Source organism: Misgurnus anguillicaudatus, chromosome 4 (assembly GCF_027580225.2).
Source record: "Misgurnus anguillicaudatus chromosome 4, ASM2758022v2, whole genome shotgun sequence".
Classification (NCBI taxonomy): Eukaryota; Metazoa; Chordata; class Actinopteri; order Cypriniformes; family Cobitidae; genus Misgurnus; species Misgurnus anguillicaudatus.
The window spans coordinates 14814788-14838764 of NC_073340.2; the positions used below are offsets into that span (position 1 = coordinate 14814788).

Consider the following 23977-nt stretch of genomic DNA (forward strand, 5'->3'; position numbering starts at 1 on the left):
ACCACCTGGGCTGGAGTGTCTATTGTTCAAGCTCTCAACAGAAGAATGTACGGGTGTGAGGCGTTTGGAAAAATAGGTCCACAAGTTTACAACGAATGGTAAAACACCTGTTGGAAAGCATCTTTTGCAGCGATTTTTGTGTGAGCATATCAGTGAACACCCCCGACCACTCGGTGAGTTTCACGTCTTTGTAAACGAAAGTTTAATGCATTTTAGGAAGGATTGTTCCTGTGCACCTATACACCTATTGTAGAGGTGGGAGGTGAAACAACAAATACCCGAAAGTTCTCGGGGCAGCCGCATATGTCGAAATTTCAGTCAAAACCGTTCTATTTCATCATAAACAATCTGAAAACAGGGCTTTAAGTGTAAAATACCGAACTTGTCCTTTAATGACGCATTTTTGAATGATGCGGCTTATACTCCTGTGCGGCTTATAGTCCGGAAAGTACGGTAGTGTTGTCCCATTTCATAGGGAAAGATTTGAACCCCCACTTCCCTCGTTGAGGGGACTTTACTGTTGAGGGCACTCAAAACCAAGTGGAAGTTTTAAGGGGGTAGAAATGGGACAGGGCCTAAGACACTTTTGCAAAAGAAATTGCATAAATGGTTCTTGAAAAAGCTTTCCAACTGTTTTGAAGAATCAAAAGTATAACAAATTACTATAAAAAATTAATATTCACAAAATGTAGATTTTACAAATAGTATTTGATTATTGAATAAAATGCATTAAACTCGCCAAATTAGCGGATTATTTGTACACAAAATCCATCCTCCTTTCTTTCCTCAAGAAGAGTTTGATTACTCCATTGTACAACATAAAGTCCTTTTCTATTGCCATGGAGGCTAATGTTGAAAGTCGAGACTGTATATCTATCATACATTTGAATTCGTTTTAGGGCTGAGAATGTCTGTTCGACTGAAGCAGATGACACAGGAATAATCACCCCAAACATGTCAATGCACACAGCTGCCAGATTTTTATGAAGAAGGAAATCAAGGATTTCAAAGGGATTTTTAAAATCAGTCATGGCATACATTACAGTCAGTTCTGTTTGACTCTACATTAAGATCGAGGACGCTGTATTCGGGATTTTGTCTGACGGCCCACCACTGCCCGAAACTGCCCTAATTCATATTAACTACATGCAGTTAACAGTACTTTGTTGGAAAAGTCAACTGTGAACTATACTTCACATTTGGATCTACCTTTCATTAGCACTATAAATAAAATTCCATCTTATTGTTAACCATTCTTTGAGTTACTTTAGTGAAAGGAGTTGGGTCGCAAATTTTTTATTTCAGTTTTTTTATACAACCATTCACAGAGGATGCAACAAAATTCTTGGACTCATTTTATTCTATACCAGTCTGTCTGAGACATGCTGGGTTTCACAATAAACCTACCCTTTAACATGATTTAAGCTTTATTCTGTATATCGTCAGACAGTCTGAGTCTATAGGTGGTTCTTGGCCAGAATGAACTGCAATGCAGACCAGTAAAAAAGTTTGGCTATAAAATCAAATGTATCGAATTGCCTGTCTGTTTCGTCACACCTAGCCCATGTTAATCTACTCTAACCATATTTAATTGCATATTGCTTGACATAAGGCCAAACCATGTGTGAAGCTTCTTGAACATAAGGAAGTACCAATTATAAGGACTAATGCAAAGAAAGAAAAGCAATTAATAGACATTGATCAACATTGTACCATATGGTGCATTGTGTTGTAGACTGTTTGTGAAATGGTAATTTACCGTATAGTGGTGTCCATGTGGGACACAGTTAGGAAGGCGGCCAGGTTTGCAGTGTAAGAAGAGCACACAATCAACGTAAACAACCACCAGCTGCCCATGACTATCCTCAACGCCACAGATCCGACCACTGAATCTCCACCTGTGACAATGGGATACAGAACAACAACATTTACAACATGTCATATATAAATCCATTATAAGATGTTCAGAAGATCCTCAATATAAAAATAGTCAAGTAATTTACTTAAAGGTGTAGTGTGTAATTTTAGAAGGATCTCTTAACAGAAATGCAAAATGATATATAAAACTATATTATCAGGGGTGTATAAAGACGTTTTTTAATGAACCGTTATGTTTTAATTACCTTAAAATGAGAAGTTTTTATCTACATGCACATAGAGTCCCCTTATGTGGAAGTCGCCATTTTGTGTCACCATGTTTCTACAGAAGCCCTTAACGGACAAACTTTTTTTACTAAGTTGTCTCTGACGATGACATGTTTTTCCGGTGGCGGCTAGCATAGCTCCTCTATACGTTTCAAAAGCGAGGGGTGAGCAGTGGACTGAGCTGTTGGTTGCAATTCGCAACCTCACCACTAGATGCTGCTAAAATTTACACACTGCACCTTTAAAGTCCATGTAAAAAAATTGTTTCTAAACACATTATAAATGCTAGAAATGTATTGCTGAAAAACATTATAAAGAATGTAAACTCTGTTGAATTGTAGCGCTGAATCGTTAAACAGTTTTTCACTATTAAAGAGACACTTCACTTTTTTGAAAATATACTTATTTTTCATTTCACCTAGAGTTAAACATTTGATTTTTACTGTTTTGGAATCCAAGTTGATCTTTAGGTCTGGCGCTACCATAGCATAGCTTAGTATAATCCATTAAATCTGATTAGACCATTAGCATCGTGCTAACTCTAACCATAGAGTTTGTATATTTTTTCTATTTAAAACTTGACTCTTCTGTAGTTACATCATGTACTAAGGCCGAATGAAAATTAAAAGTTGCGATTTTCAGGCGCTGTGTACTATCATTGGCTATTGGTATAAATCTTTGATTACTTTTGAGCGCGATGCTAATGGTCTAATCAGATTCAATGGATTGTGCTAAGCTATGCTAAAAGTGGTACTGCCAGACCTGGAGATCAGCTGATTGGATTCCAAAATGGTAAAAATGTTTATTTCTAGGAGCGCTGGAAAATTAGCATATTTTCAAAAAAAGTGGAGTGTCCCTTTAACACAGTCACACACATCTATTCAGGTTGCAGCGGTAATTGAAAGTTGAGAGAGATGACAGCTTTTCGCACGTGAGTGTGGTTTCAGTGCCGACAGCGGACACACCACCACTGCTTAAGAGCAGAGAAAGATGCCTATTTTTCCAAGATTTTGATAACTTATTTTACTTACTTGCCATTCATTTAAATTTGGTTGTGTGGTTAATAAAACATTTTTCTATGGTGTGACAAACTAAGAACACATTTAATATCTGACATTACAAAGTTCAATATGAAACCACAATGCATACTATACAGCTGCATGCATAAAATGTCACAACTTCCTTTGTGAAATATACCTAAAAATGTCTAGTAAAATGAGCTGGGAAAAGCATTTTAGATACATTTATTTAAATTCCACTACGATTTCTAACGCCTCTAAGGTCTTGCACTTGCAATTGTGACTAACAGTGGGTATGACGATAGTAAGCAGCACCTAGGAATTTATATGAAATTGCGAGGCAATAGATGAATAAATGTATCACAAATAACATACTGTACTGCGTGTGATAAAGTAAATGTCACAGAATCACTTTGTTCCACTAAAATAAAGCACTGCAGACAATTTGAAGCTTCAAATCATACATTATATTTCAGCACCGTGCAACAGTAAATCAGTAAATGCCTACCAACATAAAGTACACATTTAATTGACTTATAAATGTAATTCAAGTGCCTCTGTCATCACTTATATCAAAATCTTAAAGCTTCTTAAAATTTTGCCATTTTTGCAAAACCCTATAAAAGCTTTCATGCATCTATTATTTTAAAATTGGATCCTTTTTTAAATTTCTGTGTAAATGCAAAGAAGTCAAAAGCAAATTGTTCTTACACCTCATGTGTGTGAAAGTTAGCAAGATACCTAATGTCTAAAAGTTTCAGTCACACCAAGCCATATCATTATTCAGGCCGTACTTTGAGAAATCAAAGAGCATTGCCATTTTAAATGTGCTACTTCAACAGTACTTCCATATTGAACTTTAAATTGAATTTTGCCCACTCATTTTTATGAGTAGTCAGTCTCCTCACAAACCGTCTGTGACATTACTTGCCACTAATAGTTTTAGTTGCTGCTTTAAACATTATGTAGGCTAATATTTTAATTCGCTTCAAATCACTTTGAAGGTTTAACATAATCCTGTTTTTGAACTCTTGGGAAGGAGGCCTACCGCAACAAATTAGAAAGGAAGACCCCTACAAGAGAGTATTAAAAGATTAACATATGGTAATTTTTTTCACAGTCCTGAACATTTTTTGTAACACAAGCATAATTTCACATTATTAACCTTTGTGTTCGGACTAAGCCAGAAACAGCAGCCTTATGAGCATGCTAATTTCTTATGTTAGAAGTTTAACTCCTAGACTAAAACATGAGCTGTCTCAACTGAAAATAACTTGCACTGACAGATCTTAAAATATGTATCTAAAGCATTTTTTTTTTTTTTTTATAAAAACATCCTGGTTTAGCTAAGCCTTGTCTTTGTAACTAGGCCTAAGAGTATCAACAATTGGAAAACAATGTGCTAATATCTCTATGGTGAAAAGCAACAGCAATGTGTGACAGGAGCATCCCAGATTTAATAACTAGGCTTAAAAGGGGTTGTAGGCAGGTCAGACATAAATAAAGCCAGCTAGGGTTTAGCATGCTAGCTGCTGAGGTAGTCATTTATTTAATTTTGCCTCCTCTCTTGGATGAGAACCAGCATTCTATGCTTCATTCAAAGGCACTGTTTTAGTGCACTTAAAAGACCAAAAACAGACCAAAACATAAATAATGATATGAGCTTTAACACCCCCGTGGCAAGTCTCATATATCATAAGTTAAATACAGCTATTGAAGTTTACCATGCACCATTTACAACATTTTGAAATGTGAATTTTGAGAGTAAAATATCACACCAATCATCTAATTCAGTGATCGGATTAATGTGTATTGATTTTATTTAGTTCAGTCATGACTAATGCTATATGACGTTTAATGCGTGCATGCTTCATTAGCTTTACCAAAGGGTGTGCAAATCGGAAGTTGAGATTTTTCTTTTAGGATATTTGAAACAAGCATTAACAAGTGAAATCTTAAAAATGGTTCTTTAGCAGCTCAGAACCGAGGACACACTTAAAGGGGACATTTCACAAGACTTTTTTAAGATGTCAAATAAATCTTCAGTGTCCCCAGAGTATGTATGTGAAGTTCTAGCTCAAAGTATTTATTATAACATGTTAAAATTGCTACTTTGTAGGTGTGAGCAAAATTGTGACGTTTTTGGGTGTGTGCTTTAAAGGGGGGGTTTAATGGTATTTCAAGCATTCTGACTTATTAACACAGTTATAGAGTTGTTTCCTCATGCTAAACGTAGGCAAAGTGTCAAAACAGCAGTTGGACGGGTTACAGAGTTTTTCTGTGCCGAATGCACTTCGCCAGGGTTCCTACAAGTTTCGGCAAGTTTTTTTCGATTACAGTTCTAACTGACGTTTCAAGGGTTTCTATACGTATCACTTCTTTATATGGGCACTTCCCCTGGAAAACCCCGCCCACCCGTCAATCAGCGGGAGACGCTAGAGCTGCTAACAACTTATCACGCCACTCAGCTTTGTTTAATTTCAAAAGTCAACAATTGCACGAAAGAAGAAGTGTGTTTTTGGATGTAAGGAGAAGACATCCAGCCTCATGGAAACAATGGATATAGTTTATTATCCGGGGTAGCAGCGGAGTTTTGCGTGTGTGTTTGATGCAGTGGATTCTCCCAACCGGGTCATGACGAGTTGCACGCGGTAAGTAAGACTTCAGCCTTATGTTGGAAATAGTCGCGTGCATATTATATAAATGACACGAACATGTAGTGAATCATAAGTTAAAACAGTGTTGTATAGTGTTGCATGACTCGTACTCGCTCCTCCCACGGTATAACTCCTCCTTCTTCATTTTTCGTACGTTATCGGAAAGATTCGGTAAAGCTAATCTTTCTTTTATAAATCTGATTAAACTAAAGACTCTTCAGAGATATAAAGGATGTCTATACTCTATAGGTACTCCAGATTAACATCAGAAATGCAGAAACAGCGTGTGTTACGTGAGCTTTAAAATGCAAATGAGCTGATCTCACTAAATGCCAGTAGCGTGGTTGGATAGTGCAGATTAGGGGGTGGTATTATCCCCTTCTGACATAACAAGGGGAGCTAAATTGCAATGACTTATTTTTTCACATGCTTGCAGAGAATGGTTTACCAATACTAAGTTACTGGGTTGATCTTTTTCACATTTTCTAGGTTGATACAAGCACCGGGGACCCAATTATAGCACTTACACATGAAAAAGTCAGATTTTCATGATATGTCCCCTTTAAGGAAACCAAGAATCTACTTAACAAAAATGAATAAAACCCATGACCTTGGCTATTCTAACACAAAGCTTTACAAATTGAGCAACAAGAACACTCCAAGTACAAGCCTGCATTGTTTCTCCAATGCTTTCCAAAATCTAAAACATAATTTACATTCATTTCCATGGCTTTCTTTTGTCTGTGAAACACAAATAGATCAAATTTATGCAAAAGTATGACTTACGCATAATTCAAAGTCAAATAATACGGTTCTGCCATTATTTATGTATTTATTTACAGAAAATGTTTGCCTTCTACACAGTTTCTTAATCTCACTTGAATGTTTCCGTAATTAAAATATTGTACGTTAGGACATACCATGCTATATTGAAGGGCAGTGTCTGCGTTTCAATTAAAAAAGATGTGCGAAAAGTTAGTCTTTTAAAGAATGATCATGCGACAGTTCGCATGTCAGATGACCTATAAAGCCGAAAAAAGTTTCCTGTTTAGTTCTGTGAAATTTTACCTTTTTGAATGCCTAAAAAAACACTTCACCTGAAGGTAAAATTTTTTGCAAAAACGTTTATTTTTCGCAAAAACATTTATGCGAAATTGTCATGTTTTCATTGCGCGCATTTTATTTCGCTATTTGAATGTTTATTTATTTTTATTTTTTTTGGCAATTTGAAGGGTAATGGAAACAAAGATACTGACACTCAATGCTAAATCTGAAAAAAAAATTAGATAAACTTTTTCTTAATTTCAAACAAAAATATCCTTACAAAACAGTTGGGCTGAAATGCTTACAGCAGTGGTTCTCAAACTGGGGGCCCTGAGATGGTGCCAGGGGTGCCCCAGTTTTATGACATTTTATAAAATGCATTAATTTATCATAAATTCTGTGTAATAAAACCTCAGAAAAACCAACAGCACTAAATTGTATATTATAATTTTTATTTTTGGTTAATTTAAATTTTATGTTTTACAATGTTTTATGTCATAAATTTTCTTTGGGGGGGCATGAAGGGCACAAGTGGGGGTCACCCTACACAAGGGGGGCCGCCCACCGAAAAAGTTTGAGAACAACTGGCTTACAGTACACAGGCAAACATCTCCTAGAGGAAGTGACTGTATTGATGCCCGACATTACCAGATCTCTCTAAGCCCTGAGTCAAAGCGTTACCTGATCTCCTGACTTGTTCAGAAAGCACGCTAAGCTGATAAGTCTTGTATTAAGGTGCTGTTGAGTGGAAGTAAAGGAAAGTAATTGACTGCAGTACCTTGTTGTACAAACGCTCCATAGACAATCCATATAGCGCTGTGCAATGTGTTCGACACGGATGAAGTCTGATGAGCTCCTGGAGGATTCTGGGAACGAAGCATCTGCATCCGTGTCAGCAGAAAGATCAGAACGCCCACCACGGGAATGGCGGCTGCGATGCAGGCCCACACAGCCAGGTCGAAAGGTGCGAACAGGGAAAAGATGTTGATCTTTTCCTCTGGTTTGCGGTGTAGGATCCCCACAGAGTAGTCCATGTAGCGCTTGCTGAAGTCAACAACATTCTCTCGCTCCGGTGTTATGGTGATGGCGGAAACTGCCAGATCTGCTCTCTGCAAAATCACGATACTCAGATTAGTGTGAAGACCCATGAGGACTCAGATTTTTTATAATATAGACCTCAGAATGGAAAGGCAGTTAAAGTGGCTTGTCCTTTAGTGTATCTTTATTCATATAATTCAGCGAGCTTTAAAAACATGTCTTTTAGAAAAATTTCCCCTGAACAAATTCCTTGAAATACACAGGTTATGACAATTAGACTCAGTGTCTAAGTGTTTAATGTCTGCACCATTAAATATAAGCAAAAATATAATTGCTTTCCTGAACACTTCCCCTCTCTGGCATTGTAAACAGAATCTATTATGACAAAGGTCAACTTTTATTTTTTTTAATTTTAATGTGGGTTAATAAGTCTGAAGAATTAAAAGCTAAAGAATGAGTTACTGTAAACATAAGTAATCACCTATTTTTTTAAACCTGTAAAGGTTTTGCATCATTTAATTTCTAATTATGTTTTCTCATAATTTACTACGCCTTGCTAAAGATGACCAACATTAATTTCTATAGACGTTTTTATCGGAAGAATATGCAATGCCACGGTTACACACCTGGCCCAAAGTTATCTTCCAGTCAGTGCTTGTTTACCAGTCTGGGGTGTGTTTCCCAAAAGCATCTGTCGTAAGTTTCGTCACTACTGACAAAGTTCAATGATTTGGTGTTATCCGAAACCATAGTTCAAACGAACATTCGCACACAGCATTGCAAACTTGTGTGGTTTGAAAGACAGCTCTTCACCTATTGTTAGAAGCATAGTTCCTTGATATTATAATTTGTAGACTTACGTTGATCATGTTTTTGGACAAAATAAGCTAAAAACATGTGGTACATTCTATATACATCATTCTAAATATATATATATATATTTTGTAGTTTACGTCTTTAAGTTTGTAAACAGAATTAAAGGGCTGCATTTGAAAACTGCGCATGTGCGCAGTCCTACGAGCTTTAAAGCAACACTAAGGGGTTGTGTACACCAAAACTTTTACGCCCGCGGCCGGCGCATGTTTTCAATTGTTTCCAATGGAAGCTCTGCGTTTTTCAAATAAGCCAGCAGCTAGCGGGTTTTTTCCGCGCTGAAAACCGGCGCTCGGCCGCCCAATCACAGTGGAGGAGGGGCGGGACATTACCACAGCAACCAACCGGCTCGCAGCTGAAGTATCAGAGCTACCAAAGCGCTCAGCTGAAGAAAGCTGGCACTCACCTGAAAAACAGCTGGCATTCGGCGTCCTCAAGGCATTTTCAGCCGCGTTTAAAAGTTTTGGTGTGTCCAGCCCCTAAAGAGTTTTTGCTATTTGCTCTCCCTACAGCTTGGAAGCGGAATTGTCCATTACCACTATTGTAAATAATTTAGCCTACTGCAGCAAAGCTGGCTCTGATTGGATTGTCGGTCTGCCATAAAAAAGTTTTAGTCGTTTTTGCTTGAACTACAGGACTGCGACCCGACGGTTGGAAACTTCTTTAGTGTTTAGCGAATGGAAAGTCCCGTTCACCCTGTTTCGAGTGGATGAACGACTGAAACTTTTTTGGAAACGTTACTTTAAGGTAAAAAAAACTCTGGTATTGCTTTAAGACCCTGGGGGAGTGACGTAAAAGAGAACTTGCGCATGATTTAAATATCTTGAAAATAAACAACAGATAACTAAATCACGATAACAAAATCAGTCTTCCGGTGTAATATATGTTATTTACAGCAATAATCTGACATTAAATCGATTTGCATAGACTAATTAGTACTTCCCCTTCCATGTGACATCATCAACTATGTTGTTAAACCAACATGGTTCAAACGACGAATGTGCGACAAAGTTACCATGCTTTCGGGAAACAGTTGTGACAAGGTAGTTAGTTTCTCCAGCTATGCATCATACTATGTTGGTTCAGCAGTGAGTTACGTCATTGTTTGGTAAACGCACCCCTGGCTAGTGACTAAACTGACCTCTGGAACAAATATCAAGTGGAAAATTATTATCGGTTTCGCTGTGTGTGTTTGGCAGCCAGGCAAGAATTAAGGATCTGTAGCTAACATTGTATGCATCAATTTTACACATAATGTTAGATCAGTGTTATTTTGAACTGATGTAATTTACTGCTTATTTAATTTGCTTGTAATCAAAAATAATCTACTCTAGAAGGACTCTGTTGTTATTGATTCTATACAGAAGTCTACCGGAAGTTAAGTTTGGTCCGCAAAAGCCATTTGCCACTGGAACCATCTATACAGGCTAAACTATTTGTATGTTGGTAAGTGATATTCTAGCTGGTGAACTTTAACAGACTGGTATATAACTAGATTAATAATATTGCTTTTGGCATCTTAAAAAAACTTGCCTTGTTGATGAGCTCTCCAATCATTCCATTCCAAGAGCCATTGGGCAGCTGAGAACCATATTTGCTGTCTGCCACCTGGTAGATTTCATACTTGAATCCCAAGATTTTGGCCAAGGCATCCAGTACATCAATTGAGAAACCCTTATATCTTTTGGGCTGTCCGAGTATGTTTTCTGCCACCATCACAAATGGATCCTCCTTTAAAAGGGAAAAGTCATAACCAGAAGGTCCAGGTAATGTTAAAAATACCTGCCTACCGTAGGTGTTATAATATGCTTTGAGAAATTGTAGGGCATTCTGGGAAACATTTCTGTTCTTGATGATTACTGCACATGGCTCAGGGGAGCGATTACATTAAGATCAAAAGAAACATAGAAAAATATATTAACCACATTAAAGGCAGGATAAAGCATTTTGTGCTTTTCCATTCGGGCATATAAGATTAAGTATGGGAAAGAGACAAAATTGCAAAATTATCATTAACAATAATTTTCCAGGTATTAGATAAAAGAATGTTTGATGTCAAATTCTATCATCACTCACTTACCCTCATATTGTTCCAAACCATTTGAAATTAAAGTGAGATTATAATTAAAATACCATGAGTTGCAAACTTCATAAGTCTTTTAAAGCCATATGTAACATATTAAAACTTTTCCTCCATATACACTTCACTTCCATACTGTAGTATTCTCCTACTGACAAGCTTATAATTAAAGAACAATTATTTGATTTATTTATAAATTATTCATTATATAATTAAATATTATTCAAATTCATTATGGGCACTTAACACAAGTATGATTGTAAGACTTAACAAACATTTACATATGTTCATTGTTGCAGACACTTTAATCCAAAGCAAATTGCAAATGAGATAGCATTTAACATATTTCTAAGGGTCATGGTTTGAGGCAGCTGGTTAAGAAGGTAGATACAGTGCATTTACTAATCTGAGGGTGAGTAAATAATGATAGAATTTTCATTTCTTATTGAATAATTTAAATACTAACACACAAATCAACATCAATACATACAAAAACATCAAATGAGAAAAGTAAGTATTACCAACAACGTCACTACTTTTACTGTAACCCCCTGCATGCCATTCTCAATACGACTCTCCTTCAGACTTCCATTTAGCCCATGGACAGAATCCCACGTAGCCAACTGCAAAACAAAGAAGAATGAAGAACTGATTGAATGGTCAGAAGTGGTCATTCTACAGCAGAATAAAGTCAGAACTAAATGTGCATTTCAGAGGATTGTAGAAAACTATGATGAAAATCCACAAGCACCTATTTTAGAGGCTTGTGGTTAGGATAAAGAGCCTTTAGGTCAAATTTACCCTTTAAAACATTTCCATTGTTCCAGCGCTTCTTTAATTCTGAAATTTATACTGTAAAAATTATTGGTAGCCTTCAAATTAGTAGTATAATCAACTTGGAAGTCATTTCAACTTCCTATTTACTACTGTATATCCTAACATGTGATGAGTTGTTGTAACTTAATAAATAAAGTTGAATTAGGTTAAGTTATTTTAACTTTATTTTACAGCAACTAGTAAAGATAAAAAAGTTGAAGTAAAGTGTCCTTATGTATTAATTCAAACGTACAAAAACCTCGCCCCAATGTCACAAGGGCAAAAGCAGATTGTAAAAAAAAATTACACATGTGGTCATACAAACAATACAAATTAGCCACCCTGTAAAATACGTATGGATTACCATGAGATAGCATTGGGTATACCAATTCGTGACTTATGCAGCTAGGGAACTGATTAAAGGATAATTGCAGTATTTAACACTTTGAGTCTCATTTCTGGTTTGTTTTGGATGAACTACAGTGATGGACACAGAAATTTTGACAATGGGTCGTGTCTTGAGTTTCTGACTCATTTAGAAGCGTCTCTTGACTGCTTCAGAATGGAAGTCAATGGCCATGCACAAACATGTAAAACAACACTTAACGTTCAACTGTACTAACTGAGTGCTTTGTGGTGTTCGTTGATGATTAAAAACAAATATATTGGCGCAATGTATGATTTCAATCCGTGTTATTTGCTATAATGGAACAATTTTTTTAGATACCTCCCAACCGCGTATATACTTCCGCTCTATATTTGAGTCTGAAGCATGAATGAAAGTAGTCCAACAAACTGTAATAAAACGGTAGCATACTTTCAAAATCAAGTTTATTTATAACACTTACATCATCCAATATGTTTTTTTCATCAGCAGAACAATAAAGAAGATATTTTGCAGAAACCCCAGTGCTCCGTCATGCAAGTCAACAGATCCGCACACTTTAAGAGCTAAAGTATATATATCCAATACAACAGTAATCCCCCATAACTCCGTGTGACATATTGACGTCTTGTGAAGCAAATCAATCAGTTTTTGCAAGAAACTGAACGTTATTTACAACACTATTAGCGTGAATGCCAAAGCAGGAAGCGCGCTTTCCGTTCAAAGCGATCTCTTCCACTGGTGCCGTTTGGTGGCTGTTGGCTATGGATGTTGGTCTCTCTGCGCCACCTATAGAGCGGGAGCGTGAAGCGCACTTCCTGCTTGGCAAAAGCTCTGCATTAACGCTGTAAAATATTTATATATATACATTCGAATCTCAAAACTGAAAATCGAATGTCAACCCACGGAACGAATATTCGAATATTCTGGTCCAGCCCTACAAATATGGGAAAAATTTCTTCTGAGAGAAACCGAGGGAAAAAACTACAACCACATGTAAACAGACCCTTTTCTGTTTCCCGGCGGCGGAGTGATATATCAGAGAGCAATGAGTCTTCCAAGAGAAGTCAATGGAATTTTACAAAATGCCAAATAAAACACGACAGAAACTGTATTTCGCTACACAACTTGTTTTTAATCATCAACGAACACCACGAACCACTCGGTGAGTAGCACAGTTTTAAAAAATGAAGAGTTGTTTTAATTACATGTTTGTGCATGGCCATTGACTTCCATTCTGAAGCAGTCAAGAGACGCTTCTAAACGAGTCAAAAACTCAAGACACGACCCATTGTCAAAATTTCTGTGTCCATCACTGTAGTTCATCCAAAACAAACCAGAAATGAGACTCAAAGTGTTAAATACCGGAATTATCCTTTAAGGCAAACCCTGCAGCTGTATCCCAACTCAAAGGTTGGAGCCTTCGAAGGACAGGCCCTTTAAGGCAAGGACTCTGTCTTCGAAGGATGCAGCCAAAAAGTAAACTGAAATGAGACAGTCTAACCTATGCACGATCCATAGTTTCGTCACCTACTGTTCCCGCCCACCGGATACTTTATAATACCACGCAGAAGAAGTGCTTTTGGGTAGTCAGTATAGAGCAGTACATACCTGGAATACTATACCTATAGAACTAAGAAATATTACATCTCTTGCTTCGTTCTCTAAAATGATAAAAGGGAGGGTCACTGGATAATCAAATATGTCTTTATAATTGAAACAGTGGTTTCTGGTTTGCTTCTGGTTTTGTATGTACATTTCTTTGTATGTGTTTACCATCAACCTGCCAGGGACTGCAGATGAAAATTAGCATGACTGGCTAAATCTGGCACATTTACATAGGAGACTTGTTGCTTGTGTTGATTAATGTGTATTGTCCTCTTAAAAAAAAAATACAGCAGTAAATAAATCTCACAATAAATCTTGGGATAGCCTTGAATATGAAGGATCCATTCGTTCTATCCTTTGTGGCTCGATGAAAGGAAGCAGTTTTGGGATGCATTTTCGAATTCAGATGGGCTTATTAGCCTTCAGTTGTGCTGCTGTTACGAAATCGGTCATGGAATGAAGCCTTTGGAGGACACAGCATTCAAAATGTATCATCGCGTGGCACCCTTAGCAGTGTGTAGCATTCTGTTGCTGTTTACAGTTCGTCAGGGATTCTTTTTTGATTTTACTTCATGTTGCAATGATACATATTTTTTTGCTTTAATATTTGTTCTGCATTATAACCTTTTAAGCAATTAGTTACTCAAGGCTAGTGCTGTATCCTTGATAAGTCATTTAAGTTGCAAAAATGTGTCACCACAAACTGCAAGTCTGGAAACACTGGTATGATGTTCCTGATTCTCAGCTTGTGGGTGTTTTTCACCACTAAAGCCAGGGATACACTGCACGATTATTGACTGTCCTAGACGAAAGATTGCCATCATGATGAAAGATGCCATCGCGATTTCTGTGGGTGTGGCTCTTCATCGGTGGTCCTATGTCGTACAGTGAGGGAGGTTCAAAGACGGACGTTTTCCCGGTATTGCGTCCAAAGATAGCCTACAATCGTTTTTCTGGCAGTGTCAGAACTTCAGCATGATCACCGCACAGTGTGTTTGCTGCTACGACCTGCGTACTGGTATTTGTTTACCTGTTGACGTTGCGCTAACGTTTGACGCAGCCGCTGAAGCTTCCATGTCATCATTGTACAGTCAACATGCCTGTCGTACCCGAGTTTAAATTATCCATGTCGCACAGTGTGATAAGTTAATGATCTTATAAGAGGGCAAATATCCTGCAGTGTATTCCGGGCTTTAAAGGGAGTTTGGGAACTTACAACAAAGCACAGATGACAACAGGTTTGTTTAATTAGCTAAAGCTAATCTTGCATTTATCGATGAAGCTGGTAGTGATGATTCTCTCAGAACCAATTAGTGATCTACAGTATTTTCACGTCACATTTTAGTATCAGCTCAGATCGCTTGGAACCTCAACCGAGGTGTTACTTCACTGAAAAAAAAATGATTCATTCAATTTACTCAATTTATATTAATTTAATATTATATTAAATTAGAAATACAAAACAAAACACAAAACTTTTGTTTAAATGTAGCTTAAATAAATTGATTGCGACCACAAAAATTGAGTAAATTGAATAATTTTTTTCAGTGTAAAAAGTATCAGGTACTACATATTGTACCCAGTCTCAACCTGTGAGGTACTTTGCAATGGAAAAGCACCAGTAGACTGAATGAAAAGTAACTATAAAACATAATCAGAAGGGTCATTTGCATACACGCATAAAGCATGTACTATACCTTTATGAGACACTGTATATTGTCTTCATTGTTTTCTCATGAGGAAAAGTACCACACTGGGCTGGTTCCAGGTGGTGGCACTGGATCAAATTAAAATGCATCTGACACAGCACACTGTTGCCTCGAGCCCCAGAAAGCCATTTTTCAAGGCGTAATTTTTTAGCCAAGCCCTGAAATAATGCCCTGAGCCAGATGGGAATTCTTCATTATACACACAAACAGCCCAATGGTAGCAGCACAGGGGGAATGCCTATAATATTGAAACATTCATCAGAATCCTCGTTTTGAGTCGAAATCGGCACAACGTGAAAATATAGTCACATTTAAATCTCTCTAAGTGCTTTGTGTAAAGATTTGGTTTAAACAAAGTGGATAACCGCCACAGAATATTCTTTGCTCCGAGAAAAGAGAATCTCACTTGTTTGATGAGAGTAGAAATCACACTGATGCTGAAAACATTTAAATGTCTTACAGGGATTTTTTTCTTTTATCATGTACACCCCTTTATGTCATTTCAAATATATTTTGGACAAACACATTCAAATAAGTTTCTTGATGAGTAGATCACCGAACTCATATGACCTCATCCTTAAGATACTCAAGGGCTTCCTTCAGACAGCTGTGATGTCACCACACCAGCGTCTGCCTGTCTCTGTCAAAGCCCTACTTAGACTGATGATCTTACAAGCGTGTGGACGTGAATGCCGTCAATTTATCAAACCGTGTCGGGTTTTTCAACTTCCTGCCAAACATTTTTCTCAGATGACAAATGAAACCGAGGACTTGATGGATGACCATTTGATCCAGGGGCTCAAGAGACTCGCAGAACAAACAAAGGCATATCCTTCATGTCCCATTTGATGTCCTTTCAATCTTGACCCCTAACTAGGAGAATATTTATCTGTTTGTTGTGTCCACACTAACTTCAGGATCAAAGATTATAAATAATAAATGCTGGGAAAAACCGAACAGGATTGTGTGAACCTTCCTTCGATTATACTGTACAAAAGAAGAGAGTTAAAACTAAGATTGCTAAATGTAGACATGAGAAATGCAATTTTCTTGTCATTTTAAATGTGTGAGCGTTGTGCTGTATGGTCAGCATTAAAGGCAAGACGAATATGCAGGATGTTTGTGGACAGGAAAGGTGTTTTGTTTTATGAAACATTGTGAAAATGTCAAGCTAACCAATTATGATTGAGTTTTTTTAATTGACTTTCACTATTGAGGCCTTGAGCAAATCTGATAACACTAAGATATGATATGAGAAGACATTTGGTAGAGGAGAGTGCATAATAACAACATATTTTTGATGACATGTGATCTTTTTCATGGCCCCTGCTCTATATATTGAGTGAAAAGGACCAGACATATAATTTTATTTAAAATTTTAACTTAGTTTGGGATGACTTGAGGATAGGCAACTCAATTAGACAAAAAACATTATCTCATACAAAACATTCCTAATCAGTTTCAGTGAAATCTCTCTAATGTTTCCTTTTCTCCATCCATCTAAGCCAAGTGGAGTGATGTTTCACTCAGTATCAGCACCATCTGTGATTTTCATACAACCAGGGTTTCTAATATCTCACTAATTCAATAGCTAGAAGAGAAACCGAGCTACACTTTTGTTGGGAAAGCCTGGCCTGATACGTGTCTGGGATTGAGCCAGAGCTCAAAGCTTATCTGAGCTTTGCTACACTTTGATAAGCCATGGCACCATTTAAAGAGGCAACGGCAGGATTTCTGTGGGGAGACAGAACAGCTGGCCCTGCACAAAGATGCTCTGACACATGGATGAATCCCACCTTGTGTTCAGACTGAAAACCAGAAGAGTAAGTGCACATGCCTTGAAGGTTCCCTGCTGGGAATCTGCATTTCAAGTAGTTGAGAACATAGGGGTTGTGGTGTTTTGTAATCGTTACTGTAGACATTTAAAAGTTAAAAGGAGGTGTTTGACCGTGGCATCAACTTGTTACAGTATGTCTTATGTAGTTAAACTTTACAAGACCCATGTTCTGTTCTATTCATTTCTTATCTTCCTGCCTGCTCTTTAAAGCAAGAGTGTGCCTTGTGTGTCCAGTATGCCTCCAATCCTCACTGTGGTCTTAAAAGTAAAGTGTGCAGCTTTGGTGTATGTTCTCCTAACAAATATTAGTATTCATTGACCACTTTTACTAAGACATTGATGGGTTTACTTCCTATAAAGAGGTAAACATTAAGGGGCGGTTTCCCAGAAAGAGTTTAGATTAATCCAGGACTAGCCTTTAGTTACAGTATTTTGGAACATTTAAGGAGTTTTAACAAACCTTACAAAAACAATACTGGTGTGCATCTAGAGAAAAAACAATGGCACTGATATATGTTAAGATATGTCAGTACAAGGTGTTTTTAATGGTGCGTTCACACCAGACGCAGAAAAGGGGCGGCAAGCGTGAGTGGTTTACATGTTAAGTCAATGCAAACCACAAATAGGCACGAATGACGCAGAACGCATGGAATTGAGCGTTGACGCGTGATCCGAAAAATCTGAACTTTGGCGGATTTTCAGGCCACGTTAACCAATCAGGAGCTTGCTCTAGCAGTGACGTGATTACAGGAAGCGAGATGAGGCAGAACAACAAAACAACAATGGAGGACAATTATCATCGCTACACGAGACATCTTCGTACTTTTACAGAAATTAAAAAGATCTTGTTTGGAAGAAAGTGAGTGAGGAGGTTGAACAATCTGGTAAGTTTACTCAATGTGAGTTGTATAAGCCCCTCCCATGACGCCAATTTTATGACTAGAATTTTACATGCGAATGTAGTGAGTAAACTCAAAATGTTCAAGCGTCCAACTACGAGCGAAAATCATGTTTTTCCTTCTCTTCCACGTCTGGTGTGAACCATAGACTGTACAAAAAGATGGACGTAGTGTCCGTGACATAACCCATAGGTTCTAAAGATCGTTTTTGAAGCTTAAATTAGGCGGTGCCTGCCATCGCCATCTTGGCCGCGCGTCACTGCACATCACTTGCAGATATCCGAAAAATGTGTAAGCTGAAGTGACTGGTTGCTAAACCCCGCCCCCTAGCTCGACTATAGTGACAGCAGTGGCTGTTCAATCGTCACTCAAGTGGCCACGCCCTTAATTATGCAGAACTTTAAGGATTAATATAATTTAAACGGATGAGTTACAAAAAAAATTCACCCTGTCACAGTTGTCATGAAGGGCAAAATTAGCTATACAGAGCATAAACAATTTTTGTACCAGGCTGTAAACATATTATTTTCTACTGTAAAGTTGGCCATTTTAACATGGAGGTCTATGGGAATTGACAGCCAGTCTCTAGTGGCCAGTTGATGAATTGTAGTTTAAATCACTTCCGTATTGGCTTCATCAGAGAGATCGTAAGGTTGCCCCTCAGTGTGAATACACAGTTACTCTTTCCCTGTCAATTATGAGATATCTCGTCAATTAAGAGAAAACGTTTCCTTGCCAATGATGAGTTTTTACGGCAATCAATATTTTTGCTATTATTGACTAGGTGGTGCTCTTACCCAACTTATTAAACACTACAGCAGGGGTGGGCATTCCTGGTCCTGGAGGGCCACTGTCCTGCAAAGTTTAGCTTCAACCCTAATCAAACACACCTGGAAAATCTTATCAAAGGCTGCAGGATGATTTGGAAATGACTTGCATGTATGTTTGATTAGGGTTGAAGCTAAACTTTGCAGGACAGTGGCCCTCCAGGACCAGGAATACCCACCCCTGCACTACAGCATCTACGGATCCAAAAGCAGTTAATACTCTGTGTATGTTTGGATTATTGCTTTGAATCTTATCTCTAACAAACAGCTTTTTGTTCAAAATCTGGCGCTTTTGAAGAAACCTACCCATATTTGAGAGATGATAAAAAGAGAAGAAATGAATATAAGATGAAAAGTTTTTTTTGCTGTGGTTTAAAAGCAGACAACCTATTCTATCATTTGATATATTGTAAGTTTATATATTTAAAAAAGAACACTTTCTGGAAAGGAATTCAACTTTTGTGAAAATCATAAAAAGTGCTGGCGCTGACTAGCAACTTTTTTAAAAATGCTGGCAGGGAAAAAAGTTAAATTAAGACTGCTCAAATATGCATTTTATGCATCAAAACATTTATATACTGTAAAATATTATAATATATTATATTTTAAGCAACTCCACCTATCTTTTTCTAAATCAATGTATTCAAAATAATACAGAAAGTTAAACACTTCACAATTTGGTGCAGTTGCTTCCCTGGCTGAAAGTGTCTACTGCATGCTTTAATTTCTCTATAACCAACAGGAACGCAAGCTAACAGCCAAATGCAACTTTAACAAATCGCAAAATAAAAATAAAAGGTTCCATTGTATTATTTTTGTATGTAGTTATCATTGGACTTACTATTGGTCTTCAATTGTTTTATTTTTTTCAGTAAAATCAGGTAATGCGAAAATCAAGTCTCACAGTTGTGTTATATGATTTATCATAGCTGCCACCTCTAAGCTCTTTGCTATTCATGCAAGTAATTTACTGTGTCTTGCATGTGTATTAAAAGTAAACAGTTTACAATGAAGATTAGTGAACATTGCTTAAACAAGTTTAACCATAACCTAGTGTTAATCACAGTTAATAAATGAATATGAAAGAAAACTGAATATTCTAGTATTACTAATGTAGCTACATAATAACCATTGATCCCTGGTTATTATTTTAGACCCCTATGTTCATAGATTTTGACAATCAGACCAATTTTAGTGGTAATAACTCTCTATTGTTCCCCCACATGCTTTTGTTCATTTTCTTTCTCTTCTACAGCCTTTCATGAATTTGTACTATAATAACAAAGCTTGTTACAGGTACATTAGAAAATGAGATCTCCATTACTCAAATATTTTATTTCCAGAAAGCAGACAAATTAGGCTAATTGGCTAATTAAATCTCTTCCTTATTTACTGTCATAATGCCAACAAATTGTAATCTGTAATAATGATCGCATTATACTTTTTTCTGCTGTTGTTGTTACAATTAGGAGTAAATGGTAAAGTAAACGAGGATGGTTTTGCATGTAATTGTGTTGTATGTGGGACAGAGATAAACAACAACTCTTTTTTTTTTCAAAATAGTGTGCTGGCTTGCTGTCTACATATAAAGTTTTACTGCATTGTAACCGAAATGGAACCTCATAAAAGACTCGTTTAAAACACACCACTTAGGCATTATCTCGGTAAACACAGAACAGTGTTCTCCATATAAAGCACAAAGGAAACTTGCCCAAAGTCCCTGTAAAACAAGTTCACTCAATGGCCATATTTATAGCAGACACAGGCAGCTACACACACGCACACGCACACTCTCTCTAATATGCTGTTATACTCTATATAACTCAATGTACAAGCCAGAAATGAGGCTTTGTTTTAGCACAGGCCTACTAAAGGTTTAATGGTGCCACATAATGGTGATCAACAGTAAAATGACAAATTTTACCTCTTAGCAAAAGGAAAAACCACCAACAATCAAGAATGCATGATTATATTATGTGATGACTTTGCAATCAAAAAAAAAAAATGTTGTTTTAATGTAAGTCAATAGGGCAAAAACAGCCACAAACTGTAAATGAAGGAGAAAAACATCTAATCTGATGCTTCACAAAAACTAAAATGCATCAAAGCCAACGTTTTTACTGTTCTTTGACATGCCCAAGACATCCAGAAAAAGGTAATTTTGTGTGTTGTTTCCTTGTGAACTTGGCAATTAAAGAGTTAAAATCATATCATTTTTGTAAACATTTGGTAGTTTTGATCAATACTGTACGGAGCCCCCAAGGAAACATGGAGCAAAAATTAAATAAAGTTTAGTTTCACGTGTGCATGTGAAACTATCGTGTGCGCACGTGAAACTATCGCAAAACTAACCTTTAAAAAAAAAATCTGCACATGAAGTTTCGTGTGAGCACATGAAACTAAACTTTAGATTTTTTACTCCAATGTCACCTTAGGGACTCGGTAATACTGAGGTTGATTAACAGATTTATGCAAAATAAATAAATCAATTTGATACATTTTCACAGCCGTTTAATTTTGTGAATGTTTTCATCCACAAACAACATGAAAGGGTAGTAAATTTGCCCATGGTTTATAGTTGAGTTTTTTTTTTATTCAAAGCATTTTCTCAAAATATGTGTCAATATAAGATTTGTCACCAAAAATCACAGAGACAGTTGTGGCCAAATTAAGACTCCAAAACCCCCCAGTGGATGAAAATGTCCCCAACAACACATAAGGGTTAATGTGGGAAAAAACAAACGTTATAAACCCATACAAAATGCAAGAATTTCACAAAATGTAATAAATGCATGCGCAGAAAAAATATACAATTAATAAACCTAATACCAAGAACCTTCAAAGGAATGGGCGAATGTCATAATTAAGTTTGATCCTGTCTAGTGTGTGAATCGAAAAATCCTCACCTTTTAAAGGTGCTCTAAGCGAATTCACACGTTTTAGACCATAAAACAGTTTTTGTTACATACAGCAAACATCTCCTCACTATCTGCTTGCTAGCTGACCGCTGATCAAACTGTAAAAAAACGCTATCTCTGTAGACAGCCCAGGCTCCAAAAATGGCAATAACAACACAGTGGCGAAACCTAGCACCACGAAACATAACAAAGTGTTCCAGCCAATAAACAACGAGAAGGATTTGGGGTGAGGGTTGGGCACGTTCATGAAAGCACGGAAGGAGAGGGGGGGAGTTAGCTACGCTCCGCTTGTTTGAAAACAGTTCAAACATCAACAAAAAGTGACGTCGCACAGATTCGATTAGAACGCCTTTAAAAGCAATTTGTAATGCGATGTGGACACTTAACTAACATGCTCACAGATTGATTACTTTTCAGTGAGGACCACTTTGACAAAAGTATATTTATTACAATAATATTGAACACCATTAGTGTTAGTGGTATGGATCTGTACTGGGCAAAACTTCATGCGAAATGAAGCACTGTGATAGGTGTGGTAACAGTATTGGTACATAACAAGGACAGCTGACTATCAGCTGATGCAAGGTTTACTAATGTGGAAAACCAGCTAAATGGTTGTTCTTCACAATGACGAAATACTTTAAAAGAACCATTTTTGGTTCCCCAAATGAAATGTTAAAGGTTATTTTAGGAACCAAACAGCTAAAATGGTTCTTCTACCATTTGTGCCCTTGCATTGAAAACAGGCACAATGTGGTGCAGATAGACAGCTGTCTAGATTTTGTTAAGGAGCTAATGTGCTTCTAGAAAACAGCAGTCAGAAAAAGCCATTTCCAGTGACAGACTTAAAACTGAGATGAGACGAAAGCAAACACAGCTCACTGAGTTGTCACTTAAGAGACAACGCTAGACCCAGATGGAACTTTCCGCTTTCACCTCCAAAGGTTTTCTCATTTAACCAGAGAATGTCTTCAAACCATGACATATGTCAAATTAACAGCACGGCTCACTTATTTGTCTCCATAGTAGGGTGGAAATGCAGTTGGTTAAATTAATCTCTTCTTGGGTGGCACTGGTTAGGAGACCGAAGCTGGCACTCTAATAATGAACAACAACAGCACTGAGTACACTTGACGTACCATTAGCCGTCCTTGCCTTTCATTACAGCTAATAAATGTGCTTTGTATGAAGGGGAGCCGGGGCTTGGGTGCGTGCGGGCAGGGAGTAAATGGCCATGCCACTGCGGATCCTAATGGCCATAATGTGATACAGTGGGTTCATAATTCAGGCTGGGATGCAGGGTGATTAAATCTTCATTACCAGCAGATAGTTTCCTCTCCTGTAATTTATATTACTCCTTTCTTTTAAATGATGGATGGACCAAACAGTTTACGGCTACAAAAACAAAGCTCAAAAAGTGGCTAATCCCGAAAGGCGGCAAGCTATTTGTCTGTAGTCGATATATGGAAACATTTCCCAAACATGGACAAAGCAAAGCATGTAAGGGTAGACAATAACATTGAACAGTTTGACAAACTGAGCCTGCAGGTTTTTTTTTTTTTTTTTGCGTTCGGGGGTAAATGTTGACACGGTGCAATATCTGCATGTCGTACAGGCTGAATTACAGTGCATTTGGTCTGGCTGGTCAGGCCCGCAGAGGTGTGACTCCTCATTGCTGTTTACTCATGCCTGTCGGCCGCCTGACACTGAGGTGAGCAGTCAAATAGCAGAATGGGTACACAATCTACCCAGTCAAATCAAGTTGTTCTCAATGGCGAGCAGTTCAACCAACCAGATTACTTGCCCTCTGAGTCATCTATGAGGAATCGCAGGGAACTCGATTTGTGTTTTCATTTTACCTAAGGCGAGTGGTAATGAAAAAGTAATATAAAAATAATGGTGAAAGACAGCGTTTACACCAGGTCCGAGTAATGGAAGCCAAAGTGATTTTACTCACCCGCTTTATGTCTTTGCCAAACGTCTCGCTGAAGCTGGTTCCCAGAATCTCAAACTGAACGTGGGAATTCGATCCATTATCCATGAAGTCCATAATTCCGGTTAGCCCAGTGATTTGGCCCTGTGAGGAACAGATGTTTTTTTTTCAATTGCTAAACAATAAAGC

At 37.4% G+C, this 23977-nt stretch overlaps 1 protein-coding gene across 2 annotated transcripts in view; it reads right to left on the bottom strand.

The window, feature by feature from the left end:
• Window positions 1–23977, bottom strand: part of grid1b (glutamate receptor, ionotropic, delta 1b) — a 408742-nt gene that overhangs the window by 28566 nt on the left and 356199 nt on the right. For both annotated transcript variants that reach the window (XM_055176548.2, XM_055176549.2), the window contains exons 8-12: window positions 23813–23932; window positions 11378–11479; window positions 10310–10507; window positions 7644–7974; window positions 1760–1898 (exon numbers count right to left, since the gene is read on the bottom strand). In XM_055176548.2, coding sequence (XP_055032523.2) covers window positions 1760–1898; window positions 7644–7974; window positions 10310–10507; window positions 11378–11479; window positions 23813–23932 — 890 coding nt within the window. The remainder of the gene's footprint in view (window positions 1–1759; window positions 1899–7643; window positions 7975–10309; window positions 10508–11377; window positions 11480–23812; window positions 23933–23977) is intronic.